The sequence below is a fragment of the Phyllostomus hastatus genome, unplaced genomic scaffold (genome assembly GCF_019186645.2).
Source record: "Phyllostomus hastatus isolate PE091 unplaced genomic scaffold, TTU_PhHast_1.1 phas_scaffold_317, whole genome shotgun sequence".
Classification (NCBI taxonomy): Eukaryota; Metazoa; Chordata; class Mammalia; order Chiroptera; family Phyllostomidae; genus Phyllostomus; species Phyllostomus hastatus.
Window position 1 is genome coordinate 3,273,303 of NW_025334023.1, and position 18,548 is coordinate 3,291,850.

At 41.9% G+C, this 18,548-nt stretch overlaps 1 protein-coding gene across 1 annotated transcript in view; it reads left to right on the forward strand.

Moving 5' to 3' along the window:
• The window catches only part of POLD3 (DNA polymerase delta 3, accessory subunit), a 47,926-nt gene extending 31,551 nt beyond the window's left edge, over positions 1 to 16,375 (forward strand). Inside the window, exons 9-12 of the mRNA XM_045818352.1 lie at positions 2,523 to 2,629; positions 8,215 to 8,327; positions 9,439 to 9,517; positions 14,236 to 16,375. Of these exons, the coding sequence (XP_045674308.1) occupies positions 2,523 to 2,629; positions 8,215 to 8,327; positions 9,439 to 9,517; positions 14,236 to 14,438 (502 nt within the window). The 3' untranslated portion in view covers positions 14,439 to 16,375. The remainder of the gene's footprint in view (positions 1 to 2,522; positions 2,630 to 8,214; positions 8,328 to 9,438; positions 9,518 to 14,235) is intronic.
• Positions 16,376 to 18,548: the final 2,173 nt, after the last annotated feature.

The window sequence follows — 18,548 nt, forward strand, 5'->3', positions numbered from 1 at the left end:
CACAGTGTTTCGGTTAAGGTAGCAAATTACATTGATTTGTTTTCAAATGTTAAACCAACCTTGAATTCTGGGATAAACCCCCACTTGGTTGCTATATATTATTCTTTTTATATATTGCCATATTCTATTTGTTAATGTAAGGATTTTTTATTTCTATATTTACAAAGACTATGGGTCAGTTATTTTCTTTTTTAAAAACTATACTTTATTGATTATACTATTACAGTTGTCCCAATTTTCCCTCCTTTGTCCCACTCTGCCCAGTACCCCCATTCCCTCCAGCAGTGCCCCCAGCCCTAGTTCATGTCCGTGGGTCATGCATATAAAGTTGTTTGGCTACCCCATTTCCTATACTGTTCTTAACATCCCCCTATCTATTTTTTATCTACCAATTTGTACTTCTTAATCCCTGCACCTTTCCCCTCATTTTCCCCTCCCCCTCCCATGTGATCACCCTCCAAAAGATCTCCATATCTATGATTCTGCTCCTGTTCTGCTTGTTTGCTGAATTTTTTTTTTTAGATTCAGTTGTTGATAATTGTGAATTTATTGCATTTAAATGTTCATAGTTTTGATCTTCTTTTTCTTACATAATTCCCTTTAACATTTCATATAATAATGGCTTGGTGGCCCTGGCTGGTGTGGCTCAGTGGATTGAGTGCTGGCCTGCCAATCAAAGGGTTGCTGGTTCAATTCCCAGTCAGGGCACACGCCTGGGTTGTGGGCCACGTCCCCCAGTAGGGGCATGTGAGAGGCAACCACACATTGATGTTTCTCTCCCTTTCTCCCTCCCCTCCCTCTAAAAATAAGTAATAAAATCTCCTTTACTTTGTGATGCATCTTTAAATCCTTAGTTGTCATACTTCCATTCAGCTTGATTTTCTGATAAATATGAATGATATTTGTTTGTAGTCTAGTTGTAATTTTTGCTATAGTTGTGTAAGGAGGTGAGGTGTATTTACCTACACCTCCATCTTGACTGGAAGTCAGTTCTTTTCTTTTCTAGTAACATTAATCAGATTTCAGTATTAGAGTTATGCTAACTCCTTAAAATTAGTTGGGAGAAATTTACTCCTTCTCTGTGTTCTGTTTATGTATGATATATATTATTTCTTTATTAAAAGTTTGATAAAATTCACAAGTGAATCTGAGCCTGGAGTTTTCTTTGTGGGAAGGTTGTTTTTTTTTTTTTTTAAATTTTATTTCTTTAACTAGAGCTCTTCACATTTTCTTGTTCTTTTTGGGTGAGTTTGGTTGTGTTTTTAAAGGAATTTGTTTTATCTGTGTTGTTGAGTTTATTGGATTAAAGTTGTTCATATTATAGCCTTATTCTTTGAGTATCTGTAGTTGCCAGTACAGATGCCTTCAGTTTTTCATTCCTAATATTGGTAATATATATTTTTTGTTTTTTTATCAGTCTTGTCAAAGGCTTCATGATTTTATTACTCTTTTCCCCAGAAATAATGGCTTTAGCTCTGTTAATTTTCTCTATTGATTTTTGCTATTATCTTTATTATTTTCTCCTATCTGTTTTGGGTTTAATTTATGCTTTTGTAGGTTAAGGTAGAATAAGCTGATTGATAGTTAAAGTTACATAAGAAATAAAATACTTGAAGATAAAAATTATGTCTCTAACACACATTAGGCCCTTGATAAATTATTTGGTTGGCCAAAAGGTTCATTTGTTTTTTTCTGTTAAGGTGGTTCTAGTAGCTCTTAGTTGTTTTTAACTTCATTTGAAACAATTTTGTTAGATTATATTGTGGCAGGTGTCACGTCAGGGTGCATTTCTCAAAACAGGTGAATTTTTGTGTAGCCATTTCAATGTTGAAGATGGAGGAAATATGCAACATTTTTAGTTTATTATGCTTTATTATTTCAAGAAAGGTAAAAATGTAGCAAATGCAAAAAAAAAAGATTTGTGCAGTGTGTGGAGAAGGCGCTGTGACTGATCGAATGTGGTCACTAGGATCACCTCGAGGTCTTATATCTAGGCCTTTGCTCATATTGCTTTTTCTCCTTAAAATTCGTATCCCTTTTCCATCTGATGAACTTCTTAGCTTTTAAAGTTTTCAAGTAAAACTCATGTCGCATAGCATTTGTCCAGTAAAATTTATCACATTGTATTATAGTTAGTAGTGTCTCTGTCTGTTTTTCCAGGCAAAGCTCCTTGAGAACAGTATTTTCTTGATGTTTACGTCCCTCGTGTTTAGCAAAGAGCCTCGTGTATGTAGGGAGTAGCTGCTTATTTAATTCTTGTTGAATTATTGAAAGGCCATAGGGGAAGTGAGAACTTAGAAAGTTTCTCAGTAACCTGGCAGTGCTTTCCAGCTATCCACAGAGAGCTAGGGAAGATTTTTATTCTGGTCACCCCATGAAGTAATCTACTTATTTGTGGTCAGTGAACCTTAAAAAGAATCCTTATTAGTCTGCTTTGACTCTTATATCCTCTGGAATTAAGTTATGAATACTTACAATTTTATTTTGCATAACACGCTTACCTTTTTCCTGGATGGCCGCAGGGGGAAGCGAGTGGAGCTGTCTGACGACGAAACGAAAGAAACTGTGAGCACAAAGAGAAAGAGGAGAAGAGTCAAACTTCCCGAGTCTGACAGCAGTGAAGATGAAGGTGGGCATTGCTGTTACTTTTGGCTAGTGGGATTATCTGTCAGCTCACGCTGCCAAAACAAAAATACCATAGATTGGGTGGTTTAAACAACAGAAATTCATTCCTCACAGTTTTAAAGGCTGAGAAGTCCAAAATCAAAGAACTGGCTCAGTTCTCGGGCAGAGCTCCCTTCCTGGTTTGCAGGACACCTGGTTTTGCTCTGTCCTCATGTGGCAGGAAGAGAAATCTCCTTTCTCATGTCTCATTAATAAAGGCACTAATCTCATCCACGAGGGTTCTACTCTCATAACTCAATTACTTCCCCAAACCCTCTCTTCAAAGTACCATCACATTAGGGACTGGGGCTTCAACATACGAATTTGGGGGAAACATAAACATTCAGTCTACCGCAGGGGTCATTTCTTACTATGATGCTCAAAGAGCTAATTAGTGATTTATTATGGGTCACAACACTAGTAGTCCTAGCATTGAGACACATATAGCACCTGTTTCTGTTTAAAATCTGCTTTAGCCTTTTGACCAGAACTGTAATTTTCTTGTAATTTGCCAAAATAACACACAAAGAGAAAGAAGATAAGGATTATTAACATATCATCAAAGGCCTTTTATTTAATTTTTTAAATTTTGTTTTTCAATTAGTTTACATTCAGTATCAGTTAGTATTAGTTTCAGATGTACAGCGTAGTGGTCAGATAGCACCACACTTCACAGCGTGTTCCCCTGATGTTTCAAGTCCCCACCCGGCACCGTGCATAGTTCCTACCCTATTGCCTCTATTCCCTGGGCTGTACTGCACATCCCCAGGGCTGTTTTGTGACTGCCGATTTGTAGTTACCAATCCCTTCACCTTTTTCACCCAGCCCCACCCCCACCTGCCCTCCCAGCTATTTCAGTTTTGTTTGTTCATTTATTTTGCTCTTTAGATTCCACATATAAGTGAAGTCACATGGCATTTGTCTTTCTTTGTCTGACTTATTTCACTTAGCATAATGCCCTCCAGGTCCATCCATGCTGTTGCAAATGTTAAGATTTCTTTTTTATGGCCAAGTAATATTCCACTGTATAGATGTATGACAACCTTTTTTATCCACTCATCTATTGATGAGCACTTGCGTTGCTTATAGGGGTGCACATATTCTTTCAAATTAGTAATATTTTGGGTTTCTCTGAATATATACCCAGAGTGGAATTGCTGGGTCATAAGGCAGACCCATTTTTAATTTTTTGAAGAACCTCCCTACTGTTTTCCCCAGTGGCTGCACCAGTCTGCATTCCCACCAGCAGGGCAAGTTTGTTGATTGATGATGGCCATTCTGACAGGTGTCGAGGTGCTGTCTTGTTGTGGTTTTAATTTGCATTTCTCAGATGATTAATGATGTTGAGCATCTTTTCCTATGTTGGCCATCTGTGTGTCCTTCTTGGAGAAGTGTCTGTTCAAGTCCTGTACCTATTTTTCAAAAGAAAATTCCCAAGTGTGTTGATGAAACAACCATCAAGGAACATTCTGACCAGTTAAGAGTTGAGAAATGGAAGCAACTCTATGCAGACTCATGGGAAAATAACTTAGGAATGTGTTAATTGGAACAGTCCCACCTATATCCAACCAGGAAAAGAACTTGGGGAAGGTTCTGGAAAAGTCTTTGAAGCCGTGAGCCTGATGTGCATTAGAAGGGGAGACTAGCCGCCCTGCTGTTGTCAGTGAAGGAGGCAGCTCTGCTCCAGGGAGTTACTGTGGTTGACCGAACGCTCATTGCATACTTTTGAAATACTCTCTGAAATTCTGACCCTTAGCCCACAAAAGTCATACCCATGGGTGATTGGAAATGTGAGTGGGCTTATTTAGTTTGGAAAGGAGCGAACAGAAATGTGACAAGAGACGGACAGCTTATAGCACCAGATGATATAGAGCAGAGGCTCTCAGATTTTTTCTCTGGCAAAGATAACTTTTGGCATATGACTAAATTTATAAACCTTGGCCATTTTACTCCTAAATTTCTTTGTCTCGAAGCCAGTGGGATTTTATTTTAAACCTTTCTACAGTCTCTAACATATTGTTTTATTTCTGTTATGCCGAATATGTGCTATTAGTTTAGTATGTCGTCGTAAGCTTACAGTTAGCAGATGAGCATCAGGAGTGGAGGAAATGGCGGGGACTTTGGGGTCAGGCAGAGTGAGTTTAAATCTTACCTCCAGCACTTACTGTGTGACCCGTTAGACAGATTACTTAACTTCTTCAGTTCCTCATTTTCTCATGCCTAAAATGAGGATGTCACTAGAAACTGTGTAGGCTTTTTATGAACATCGAATAAGATGATGTATCCCAAGTGCCAGGACAGCACTGGACAGAGACTGGCTTTTATTACTGTCCCCCCACTCTTCCTGTCGAGTTGTTCAGTCAGTAACAGTAGTAAGTACATTCGCAGTACCTTCTCTCAGGAAATTCCCATCACCTTCGTGTCCTTAACTCTGTGCTGAGGACACTGTTCCTTTCTCCCCTCCCTGAGAGTCATAAGCGCCTTTAGCAATTCTATATACTCTCTTTGTAAAGCAAGACAGGGCTGGACCCCAAAAGAAGTAACATTAAGAACTGTCTACATTGCTAGGAAGAAATAGTTTAACCAATATATTTAAGTCTTTGTTAACATTTTCAGTCCTTGCAGACTGCTTATGCAGAATTTAAGCAAATGACTCCTTACGAAGGTTAGGATAGGTAGCAAAAAAGTTTCCTGGGATGCTAGGAATGATTTCCAGGAATTCTATTTACCAGTCTCTGCCAGAAAGTTCTGATAAACAGTAGTTACCTTGCTGGATCCCCGAAGTTAGTTTTACCACAGTGGTGTTATTCTGCTTCCTGGGCTAAGTGATGTTTCACTACCTGAGTGATTGACATCTGTGGAACTGCAAATTTGTTACAGATATACAGGTGGGGCAAAAGTAGGTTTACAGTTGTGAGTACAGAAAACACAAAGTTTATTCTTGTATTACTTATTTATTATTGTATTATTTCCCATACAAACAACTGAAAAGCTGCTTTTACCCTGCCCTGTATTTCACTGACACCAGTGCACCTAGCGCTCCATGCGTTCACGTCACTGACAGTGTTCTGAGGGGCGATGTGTAGCTTGATGAGAAAGACTCAGTCAGACAGACATGGATTCTAGCATGTGAATGGGGGCAAGTTTTTTGTTTTTTTTTAAATCTCTCTGAATGAACCTCAGTTGTTTAAAACAGTAGTAGTAGTGACAGTAATAATGACTTTGTGGGATTGTTATGAGCATGAATGATTAATGTTTGTAAAGCCTAGAAAACTAGTTGTTTTCTCTATTCTTTCTTAAAACATTTCATTTTTTAAAACATTTTAAGCAAAGTAGTACCTATGTACAATTTCAAAATCAGATAAAACGAGTTTTATAATAGATAGTGACCTCTCCTATCTCACTTTTCTGACTGATGCTTCTTGTCAACTTTCTCCATTTGCCTTCCGTCCTAGGGATTGGTTGAAATTTCTTAGTCATTAAGAGCCCTTTGCTCTTCTTCTGCTCTCTTCCTTGGTATGGGGGGAAGGGATTTACAACATTTCATTATTTTTTTTAAAGATTTTATTTATTTATTTTTAGAGAGGGAAGGGAGGGAGATAGAGAGAGAGAAACATCAATGTGCGGTTGCTGGGGGTTGTGGCCTGCAACCCAGGCATGTACCCTGACTGGGAATCGAACCTGCGACACTTTGGTTCGCAGCCTGAGCTCAATCCACTGAGCTACACCAGCCAGGACATTTCATTATTTTATCATTATAATGTTTCTCTCTGGGCAGGGGGAGGGTAGACAGGAAGGTATATGCTAAATCTTTCTTGACCAAGAACCCCTCATCCCAAATTTAGTTCAGAAAATGATTTTTCCCTTTATTTAAAAAAAATTATTACTGTGTGCTCAATACCAAGGAAACCATGGCACCTCTGCTTCTGGAGCTCAGAGTCCAGAGGGGGGTCTGGATGAGAAACAGTTCCATACAGGCAGGGGGAAGGGTCTCAGAGGGCACCGCTGAGATGGTGTTTTCCTTGCGTAAGTGGTTACAGAACTGAAAGTAGAGGAAGTACTCCTAAGTTTATTACTGTGAGCACTCAGAATTCCTTTTCTTTGGCTTCCTCACTGTATAAACTTTCCCCCTTCCACTGTAACACGATTATGACACAGCTTTTTTAATAGCTATACTCTCAGGAGAAAATTGGGTGCTTGGTTCTGTGGTTTAACTTTTGCTTGCTCGAGCACCCGTCAGGGTCTGGCCTCCCAGAGCTGGGTTAATGGATGGACCACTCTCTCATCACGTGTCTGTCTCTTGTGGCCCAGGGCTCACAAGGTTTGGGGCCCATTTCATACTTGGAATGTATAATTTATTGTTTTGTCCTGGCTCTTGTTCTGCTTCACCTCTTTAGGTCATTTGGCCTTGAACCCTCCACTGTCATAATTTTTAACACTGACCTAATCAATTGGGAGGGTTTCAGATCCAAGACTTGTGCTAAGAATTTGAATACAGCCAGGAGATTCAGGGAGCAGGTGTGGCTAAGCAGCCACCCAGTCCCTTGACCAGCAGTTTCTCTGTGGTAATTAAGCAATAGGGCAGCTGAGGATTTTCACTCCCTCTCATGGGCCTGAAGACCATTGTTAATGGAACTAGGCAGAAATGACAGGATTACTCGGGTGATGTTCTCTTCTTGGTGACACCAGGCCCACAGCGATGTGTCTTTCCTAAAAGTGTCCTCAGTGTAGCAAAACAAGCCTCAGCAGTGGGGCCATCGCTAGTAATAGTTCCCATGCAACATATTAAGCAGGTCTTAGTTGTTGGAGCTGGAATTATGATCATTCCAAAGATGATTTCCCCACTCCCCAAAGTTTATGCTCTTAACATCAGCTGGAAAGTTTCAGTCTGACAAGCACCTCGAGTGATTGCACATAATCCTCAGACCACAGTCACAAAGACTCTGCCGTAAAACATTTGGTGTAGTCTTAGACTATCTCCACTTACTTGATCTTCAGAAAAAATGTGTGGTCCCGAATGGTGAGGGAGCATGGGACAGCTGGAGTAGTGAGGCTGAGGAAGCAGACCGACCGAGGTGTAAACCCTTCTGCCTCAGCTGCATGCTCTGACCTTGTCAAGTTATCCTCTCTGGACCTCTGGCTACTCAGTTCTAATCTGTGAACAATATGTGTCTCTTAGGGTTGTCTGAGAATAAAGAGAAACAGTGTAAGTGATGAATATGACCCATGGTGGGTGATCTGTGGGCACCGATAAAACAATTTCATGTCCTAACTTCTCTGTAAAATACAGGGTTTAGTTAAGATTATCTCAATGGCACATTCTAGCTCTAATAATTCTTAATTCTCTAATTTTCTCTATATAAAGTTAATAAGCTGTATATTTTATATATGTGTAGATATATATATAACTGTAGGGTCCTTGGTTGTCATGAATTACTGCCTACAAAATGTCCTTTGCTGGATGCGGAAACTTAGAGAGCCAGTGGAGAAGGCGATGTACCAGATGATGCTGTCATAGCTCTCTTTTCTAAGCCTGTTTCATAATTTCAGTCATACCAGATTCTCCTGGAGTTTATGAAGCTGTGTCACCATCCCCACCTCCTCCTGCGTCTCCCCCTCCTGACCCAGCACCGAAGACTGAACCAGAGCCTCCTTCTGTCAAGGTACAGCTTTACTGGGATGGTTGCCTTTCTGTGTGTTCCTCTTCACCCAAGGACCTAAAACGACCGTTAAATCTGTTCTCTGCTGTGTGCTTCCCAAATGCCAGTAGATGGCTCTTGTCTCATTCTGCTCTCCTATAGGTCATAAGAATGGACACTCACTATCTTCTCTCCTGAAGTGAGATTTCAGCTGTAGGTCAGTTTCAGGAAGGTGGCTGGGGTGGATCCTGGGTGCCGATTCTGCTACCCAGTTCCCCTTGGAATTGTGCAAAATGACATCTTGCCTGCGTCAGAGCAGTGTGTGAAAGATATAAAACAAACAACTTACGCATGTTAGTTACTCTCCCAGAAAAGAACTGGAGGAGAAAAGCTGGCAACAAATTGAGAACCCAGTTTTGAGTGATCTTTAGCTGCATCTTGCCTGCATCTGTTAGGGCAGGAAATAGAGTTGAGAAGATGGGTGCTGACAAATTTCTTTTTCCTTTATAAGTATCATTTTTCCTGAATTCATTGTATTAAGACTGTCGTTTAAATTTTGTGTTGATTTCTTTATCAGCCAAAGAACAGATGGGATTAAAGACCAGTGGCAATAAAAGGAAAGCAATGTCAGTCTGAGACTAGATTAGATTAGATGGACTTGATGGTGCAGTGTCAAGGCTGAAAGCAAATACCTACAGCAAGGGCAGATGCCTTGGAAATCTCTGGTCTGGCCCAGGGCCCCGCCCTGTGTGCTCCCATCCTACCTGCCTCCGCCCTGCAGGACAGCCCCGTTGCAGTGGTCTGCTTCCCTCACCTCTCTTCTCCACTGAGGTTCTTGTCCTCTTGGTCTTTTTAACCCATGGTGCCTGTACCGCCCAACCAAATTATGTTGCTGAGTGAACACAGGTTTTTGCTCAACATGTTATCTTTCTCACTGACATGACATGCAAGCCTGCACAGACGCTGAGCACACCTCACCTGTGTGGTAGGCTGGTCCTCCTAAAGGAGGCATGTAAGTTCCTCACTCAGCTGTTTTTATCATCACAGGGTACTGGAGGATGATTGTTATAAATTAAAAGTTTATTTTTCTCTGGTTTTATGAGTCGCCTTAATGTTGTAACCTCTGATCTTTTAGATCGTAGGCGGAGAAAACAAAAGAAAACGAAAGCGTGTGCTGAAATCTAGAATGTTTCTGGATGAGGACGGCTGCATGGGTAAGAAAAACTGGGGGCTCCCAGTCCAGAGAGAGTTATTCCCGTAGAGAGGCACCTTCATAGAGCGACGTGCCTCCTACTTCTGTGTGCTTGGACTCACCCCCAGCTGATGCCTTGCTGCTTCTGTGGCCCACACTTGAGTAGCACAGCGTAGAGACCACTACAGCTAAAGTTAGAACACCTGGTTCTTATTTGGACCACACACTATAAAAATAAGCTTTGAGATCTTGGATAAAAGTTATGTCACCTTGTGTGGGGAGTTTCTTGATCTGTGGAATGGAGGTAGCATTTCCATTTTGTGGGGTTATGGTGAAGATTCAGGTGAGGCGATACATCTAAAACACTTTCAAGATGGAAATCATAATACCAACTTAAAATGTTATTGTAGATGTTGACAAACATTTGTCTTTTTTAGAATGGTCACTTTACACATAGGAATAGTGGGAAAGAAGCCCCTACTGATGATTAGATGGAAGAGAGTGTCGTGAGTTTTTGGTATTCGTCCCATTTGTCTCTCATGGAGTCTGACTCTTCCACGTCGCTTCCTCAGGGTTCCCTGTGGGTAGGCTGAGTTGGGTACAAGCACGTGCTTTTAGTGGAGGCTTCAAGGGGAGCAGAATTTAGGCTTTGAAACAACCAAAGTGTCTTTCGACAGATGAGTGAATGAATTAAGAAGTTGTGTGTGTGTGTGTGTGTGTGTGTGTGTGTGTGTGTAAAATGGAACATTATTTAGCCATTAAAAACAAAACAAAACAAAACGAAGAAATTCTGCTGCATGTGACGAGGATGGACCTTGAGGGAATTTTTCTAAATGAAATTAAGTCCGAGAAAGTGACAAGTCCTACATGATCTAATTTACACCTGTAGAACCTTAAAAAAAAGCAACTCAGGCACAAAGGGATGAGATCTGTGGTTACCAGAGGCGGGGGATGGGAAAACGGTGGTCCAAAGGCGCAGACTTCCAGTCACAAGACACCTAAGTGCTCGGGATGTATGTACAGTGTGGTGGCTTGGTTAACACTGATGTATGATATACATGAAAGGAAAGCATGTATCCGAAGAGTTCTCTTCACAAGGAAAAAAATTTTTGTTTTCTCTTTTTATTGGGTTGGCAAACAAGTTTTAGTTTTTTTCCATATGATGGCTCTAATAGTGGTTAGTTGTGTTTAACTTCATTCAAAACAAGTTAGGTTGTATTGTGACACCTGTCATATCAGCATGCATTAAAAAAACTTTACAAATTAGTGTATTTTTGAGCGGTCATTTTAATATTGAAGATAGAAGAATATATGCAACACTTTTTGGCATATTATGCTTTATTTCAGAAAGGTAAAAACACAACTGAAACACAAAAGTAGATTTGTGCAGTGTTTGGTGAAGGTGCTGTGACTGACTGAATGTGTCAAAAGTGGTTTATGAAGTTTCTTGGTATTATTGACAGCCTGGCCAAATAATTCTTTGCTGTGGGGCTATCTTATGCATTGGAAGATGTTCAGCAGCACCCCTGGCCTCTACCCACTAGAAGCCAAGAGTGGGAGATAGCCGACGTGCTCAAAATATCCAAATCAATAAAGTTATTGTGAAAATGAAAAATGCATCTTTAATTTTATGGGAAAAAACCATATAGCTGTTCTGGCCAACCCCATGTTTATATGAGATGATGGGCGCTACCTACTGATAAAACCTACAGCGGTTATCATTTTACTGTATATGGAAGTCAAACCATTATGCCCTACACCTGAAACTTCTGCAATGGTATACTTCAATTATATTTCAGTAAAACCAGAAAAATATACTTAGCATTTTTAAAAAACGAATTCAGGCTTTGAGTCATTGCCTGATTCTTCAGCCATGTTTTAGCTTCTACCTTTTCCACTGTGGAAGCAGATTGCGTGGGGCCTTTGGGGGTTGGGCTGGAGGCCTGGTGGGCAGCCCTGACGCTGGTCTGCGTTTCTGTGTTCGACAGAGTTGTGGTTTGGCTCTCAGCCCACTCGTTAGTCGGATTGGCCCATCACTGTCATTACTTCTTTCCTGTCGCACCTGCCACACCTGCCATAGCACGGCTGTCCTAGAGGAGTATTTTTTTCCCTTTCTTGACTTTCCTTTTCTTGTTCAAACTTTTGTCTTAAAAATATTGACTGACTGAAGAACCAGTTTTTCCTAAGCAATGTGGTTGTTAAAACTAGTGAAGATGTCTTATCAGTTGTGAGCCTTGTCCCATTTTTCCCCTCCCACTCCTCCGGAAAGGCCTGTGACACTTTACTTGTAGCATATGATTGGGGAATAAACTCCCTTACATGTGGAAATTCTGTCTTTTCGGTGCCAAATTTATTGTGAGCCTGTGAATTCTGGACTTTGAGTAGTAGTCTGTTTTGCTTTGAGTCTTCTAGTAGTGCATTTTCAAGCATCTTAGTTTGACAGTTGGTAGTAAGTAATATATGCAATTTCTGTTGAAATTCTTTTTTTTTTCTTTTAAATATAAGAGGACAGAAGCATCAGTGCTATGTGTGTTTTTTTCCCTTCTACCCCAAAAGAAAACTGTCAAATATATCTTGGTGAGAATTCTTTGGGAATTTGTGGCTAGTCACCTATTGTTTTGTTCAAAACCCAGTACTCAGGCTGTGGCCAGGTGTGGTGTGGGGGCATTTTTGCAGTCCTGTCTCCAGACAGGACTATTAAGAGCCTTGGATGCAACAATGAAAACTGTGCTCACATAGCAGTTTTTTTTTAAGGTTTTTAATCCAAGCTCAACCTAATGAATCTTGGCTCCTGTTACCAACAGAGGAGTTCTGCTTTCCTGTCTGCTCACACTGTTCCAGATGCATCGGCACAGCGGTCTTGCCCTGTCCTGTGCCGGGTCAGGCTTGGTCTGTGGGTTTAAAAAGCTGATCTTTTCCTTTCTGTGAGTTTGCTGCAGAGACTGGGATTTGGGGCTCTGAGCTGGTGGTTGACTTCTAGACAGGGTGGATTCCTAAAGCAAAACCATTGATGGAAAAGAATCCTGATGTTACCCAGGCAAACTGAACCTTTTTAAATGGCATCCCAGAAAAGTGGTATGTTGTTCAGCTAAAGTAATGATTCTATATTTTTATGCTGAAATGTCCTTTGTCCTGTAGTTTGAAGTAGCCACAGCTTTGCATGTAGAAAATGCTCCTTCTGGTATACAAAGTGTGCTGCCTAAGAAATTTTGTTGGTGCTGCCCTGACTGGTTTAACTTTCCCCTTCTCCAATGCATTGCACAAAATTGGTGATGAAATAACCAGTGGTTTTATTAATAAGTAATGAAATAATGAGCTAATTGATGTCATGCAGCCATTTGAACACAGAATATATCTCATGAAGGAAGGAGCAAGTCTCTACCACCAATTAGTAGTGAGTTGTTTCTTTTCTGTGGCTGTAGACGGCTCTTCAGACCTCCCTCACACTCAGAGATGCTGAGTAACTAACAGCTGACAAGCTTGTCCCAGTCATCCAGTTATATAATGCTTTTGAAGTTGCAGACAAGATGGTGGGGATGGTGTTATGGATCACAGTTGCTGAACTACTAATGGGTATTTCAAGGAACTTCCCTAAATATCCTAGAGCAGCATTTTTCAAACTTAGCTGAGGATATATGCATTACTTGAAGATCTTGCTACAATTCAAATTCTGATTCAGTAGGCCTTGGGTAGGCCCTGAGATTCTGCATCTCTAGTAAGCTCATGGGAGAGTCATGTCCTCTGGCCTATGGAGCAAAGGTGAGTAGGAAAACCTTTGAGAATGCTTAATATACAGGATCCTGCAGAAATAGCACCCCTACTGTATTACAGAAATCTTATTACAAAATCATAAGCTTGTAATTCTGTAACATAACTATCACACCCAGGTACACTGTATGACATTTTAGATGAAATGAGTTCTGTGACGTAGCTCGTGGGAGCCAATGTCTGTGCCCTTTGGAGCTTCCTTATGCTGACTGCTCACTAGCATAAGGCTTTTCAAAGTTTTCATTAGGCAGATTTCAATGAGTTTTATTGGCAGGGGAAAAAGTAAAATTTGCCTTTGGCTGATAGGGAGTGAGAGAATCAGTAACTATGTGTGTCATTGTATCACTGTCCATCCTTAAAACCATCCAGTTTGTCATCTGACAGTTTGCTGGGGGCAGTTATCTTCACGATGTAGATCACTAGTAAAGCTTGGGTTATTTAGCAGTCATTCAAAATTAAGAACCAAACAATTGAGTAACTAACCTCCAATTCTGTGCACTTGGGATGTGCAGAGAGTGAGTGACGTCAGGATAGAGCTAGTCAGGGAGTTTGTGGTGGTGAGCCTGGCTAGATGGGGTTGAAACTGGTAAATAGAGCACAGATTAAGACTAGGAAAATGAGCAGTGGAAATAGGCAGGCACTGATTAGAGCGCAGGAATTAACTACTGTAGACCAGGACCCAAATGCAAGATTCGGGCAGTCAAATGATAGAGGTCCATTTAAAGGGACGGGACATAGCAGTGAGGGAATAAGGATGAATGTGGATTCTGAGTCCCAATTAGAGGCTGTGTGAGCTCAAGGTACCCCATACTTCCCACCTGAGGCTGGATCTGGTCTACCAGCGGGAAAAGGCTCTGGTAGAAGATGAGCACACCTTCCCTGAACAGAGGGCCTGAGGGGACTTGGGTGAACAAGAGTAGTCTTCTAAATCACTCAGCCCACACACGTTTCATTTTTTCCTTATTTTACCAGTGACTGAAAAAGTCTACGAGAGTGAATCCTGCACAGACAGCGAAGAAGAACCTAAGATGAAGACATCATCCATACACAGACCCCCAGCAGTGACTGTCAAAAAAGAGCCCAAAGAGGAACGAAAGGGCCCCAAGAAAGGGACTGCTGCTGGGGGCAAAGCCAACAGACAAGTGTCCATCACTGGCTTCTTCCCGAGGAAGTGAACCGCCATCTCTGTCGGGTCGGAGGTGTGGAATGGTCAGGGAGGAGACCAAGACGTACAGACTCTCGCTTACTGTGTAAGTTCATCCAGCGCCTCGCCTCACCTATGTCAGAGGACCGTTCTTCCGTCTTGTAAGGTTTATACTACCGGTTTCTAGGCAAAAAGAAATCACCTGGAAGCAAGAGGCAAAAGAATATTTAAAAAGATGTTACCTTCTAATGACATTTTTAAAGCACAGTCTTTGACCTGTCCAGCAGAAGACTTTACTCCAAAAAAAAAAAACTGGAACAGGTTTCAGAATTATCACTGAAGCCATTTAGTGGCTAACCCACCTCGCCCTACCTACCCCGTGTCCTGATCCGCATATGGCTCTGGGAGTATTCCTCCTCATTCCTTTGTATTCTGTGGACTCGTGTGGTATTCTTTTATCCCTGAATTTTATTGGATATGTTTACCACTCCCTTATCATCCCTTCCCCTCTAACACAGTTCTTCGTGAAGCCGTTTTCTGTAACTTTGAAATCTTGGGTGAACTAAAGGCTGAAACAAAAATCTCCCTGTAATCATCTTTTCCTCCATTATAAAGTGCACTGATGCCTGGCCACATGCCAGCTCCCTACTTGTGTTCTGCCCCTTCCACAAAAGCTCTCTAGCTCACAATTAGCGGTTCGGGAGACCTCAGGCGGAGCACAAACAGAAGTGTAAGGGTGTGTTCGGCTCCACCAGAAATCACGGAGAGTCAGCGCTGACAGTGTTAGAAGGCGTGTCGTGTGGCTGACACGGGTGTGCTGTGTGGTGCTCTTTGTGATTTTGGTCTCCTCCCCTCTCACCCTTTCCCACTTCAATACCCAGAGAGTGAAACCCATACAATGAAATGAAGGCTGAAAAGAAATCTTTTCCTACATGCAGCATGTAACAGTTAAGTAAAATTTCTTCTTAACGAAACCGAGTGTTCAGAAACAACAGTTTTCCAGGAAGTTCATGAGGAAGAGAGAAAAGCACACACTTACAATACAGATGTTGCTCCTCTGTATTTTTAAACCTCCCATTTGCCTGAAAGTACAGGCTCCCCAAGAAGAGATAGAGAGACTGAATTATTAGGAGGTCCAAACTGCTATTAAATATTTTCATTTGTTCCTTAAGGAAAATCATGCACTCCAGTGATAGCTTTTAAGCGACTTCCATTGTGCCTGGACAGTGGGCTCAATGGACGGAGGTGGAGTGGCAGTGACCTGCACAGTGAGCTCTGGGACAGGAACACGGGCTTGGCTGCTGGTGTGATTCACGGCAAACAGACCAGGGATGCCTGACTTCTTTCCATCTCAGCCTGGTATACGTCCTGAGTGACACAGCCTGCCATGTGCTGTTCAAGTGCGTGTTATAATGGACCTGAGATGAAGAGCAGCGTCTTGAGCGGCTGTCACCTCAGGCTCTCTCGCCAGACACCCCATGGCCTTGATTAAGCCCAGAGGTTTGGCATTACTTCTCGGACTTGTAAAGGCAGAGGCTTGTGTAGCAAGCCGAGTAAAGGTTGACATGTTCCAACCCCCTTTCTTTTTTAGATCTAAAAGGATGGAGAAAAATCTAAAAGCCTCGACTTAAACCTTTACAAAAATTTCTGGAGAGGAATCCCTTTTAAATGGTTATTTTTCTCATTGCTTGCAGTGACAAAAAATACAAATGCAAATGAAAAAAAAGAAAAATCAACTCAGTCTTTTTTTTTTTTTAATTATGCTGAGATCTCTAGTAGACTGAATTTTGAAGTGGAGGCCTCCAGGGCTGGTTGGAAGGGGGGTACAAACCTGGGGACAGCAGTCCTGCAGTCACCACGCCCGGTGTGCTGCCGCAGCTCTGAGCTGCCTACGAGATTTCGTTAGTAAGTGGTGGCCTTTTTTTCTTTTTATCCAAAACTACCATGTTACCCCATGAGTTAAATAAATTTGAGGAGTTGTTTTAAAATAGTTCTTCAAACTGAATGTCTGATGAGTCTGTTATTTGACAGGATGGCAGCAGTGTGTTCAGTTATTTAAACTGAACAGGAACAAGGCTGGTTTTCAGTTTATATTGTTAAAATTGCATACCCATAGTCTGAGATAGACAAGTTATTTGCTGCCTTCATCATTTTTTTAGCCCTGTGGGAAATCTTAGTTCCAGCCAACTCATTTTTTAGTTCATTTAGAAGAAAATCTAGTCCTGATTTTGCACATTGTATTAGTTTGGCTTCATTATTTGCTAGCTGTGTGACCTTGGGCAAATTCCTGAGCCTCAGGTTCTTTACCAGAAAAGAGCTAAAAAGAGTTACCGCGGATTGCCAGGGCTGAAGTACTGTGTGTACAGCACAAATTCAGTACACAGAGGCGGCACATAGGTGCTCTACAGACAGTGGCTTCCTTCCTGATGTCACAAACGATGCATTTAGCTACCAACGTCCTGAAATGTTATCAAGGACATGGCCCAGATGTTACTCTTTCAAAGTCTCATTCTGGCTATAAATGTGGTCAGAGAGGGAAGACATCTATCCAATTTTAGAAAGGTTTTAGATTAGATACTATCCTATTGAAAGAAAGTGAGATTTATAGAGGGCTATATTACTGTTCATTAAAACATTTACTGTGTGTCTATTATGGTCAGAACTCTGACCCAGCCACTGGAGGATATAATGGTAGCCTAGAATTTGTCACTGTTCTCATGATCCAGTGGAAAAGACCAGCCAGTAAAATAAAAGCATAACATCATTGCGAGTGCAGTGACAAATAAGCACAGGGTCCTCTGAGAGCTCTAATGAGGGTAGGTGTGGAGGAAGCCAGGCAGTTTTTTAAAAAAGATGAATAGGATTTTACCAAGCAAAAAGGGCCTGAAAGGATTTCCCAGGCAGAGGAGCAATGGCTTTGCCAAGAAGGGGTGTAGGGGATGGGAATGGACTGTTGGATATAGGAATACGGAGGAAAACCTATTCAGTAATGAGGTTGGGGTCCTGCTAAGGAGTCTGGATTTTATTCGAAGGCTGTGAGGCCCAAGTGGAAAATTTTAAGGAGTAACAGAAGTTGATTCTCATTTAAGAGTGACAGCTGGGACTTAGGTACTAGATGGTGGTGGTATAGGAGGACACTGAACTTGCTCCTTCTCATAAGCACACTGAATTGTACACCTATACATAGAGTCATTTCCCCTGAGAGACCACTGAAAGCTGGTTGATTACCTTCTGAGCAACAAGTGAAGAAAGAGACCAAATAGAGAAGGCTAGGCAACTGCAGGAGCTCTCTGGGATTGGAGGAGCTGCTGGGTGTCATTGTTACGTCTTCCCCCACCTTGGTAGAGCAAGCAGGAGCTCTATCCAGGTGCTCTGGTCTGCCTGCAGGGTAGCTGTGGGACAGCAACACTGCCCAGAGCCCATTTTGGCCTCAAAAAGGGAGCAAGTAGGATCCACAGGGTGTTACCACATGCACCTGTCCTCCCTGCCCCGAGGTGCTGCAGCTGGACAAGCCAGCACCCCAGGTGCCAGTAAGCACCTGCCTGGCTCTAACCAGCCTGTCATAAGTACCTGGCACACAGCCGGCACAGACATTGCTTCTACACAAGACCACTTTCTTCACGACAAATGAAAGACCTTATAGAGAAGACTGGGAAGCTGCAGGGTTCTCCAGGATCTTTGGGAATTCTCCACTATCTGAAGTGTTGAGCACCATTGTTCACATTCCCCTCTACTTCAGCAGAGTGAGCAGGAGCTGTCTCCAGGTGCTCTGGCCCTGCAAGACCACCCCAGTGCATCCCAGCCACATCACCCAGAACCCATTCTGTCTCTGAACAAAGGGATCAAGTAGGATCAATAGGGCAGTATTACATGCATTGGACCTTGCCACCTGGAGTTGCTCCAGCCCAGCAAGCAAGTGCACCAGGTGCCATAGGTACTCACTTGGCACCAGTGGGCCTGCCAGAACTACTGGCATATGCAGTCCATACAGAGGTTGCTTCTACACAAAGCCAGTTTTTTCAAGACTGGGAAAGATAGCTATTTTATGTGATTCATACAAATAAACATAGGAAGTCAAACAAAAAGATGCTAGAATATTTCTCAAGTAAAAAAAAAAAAACAGGAAAAATCTCTGGGACAT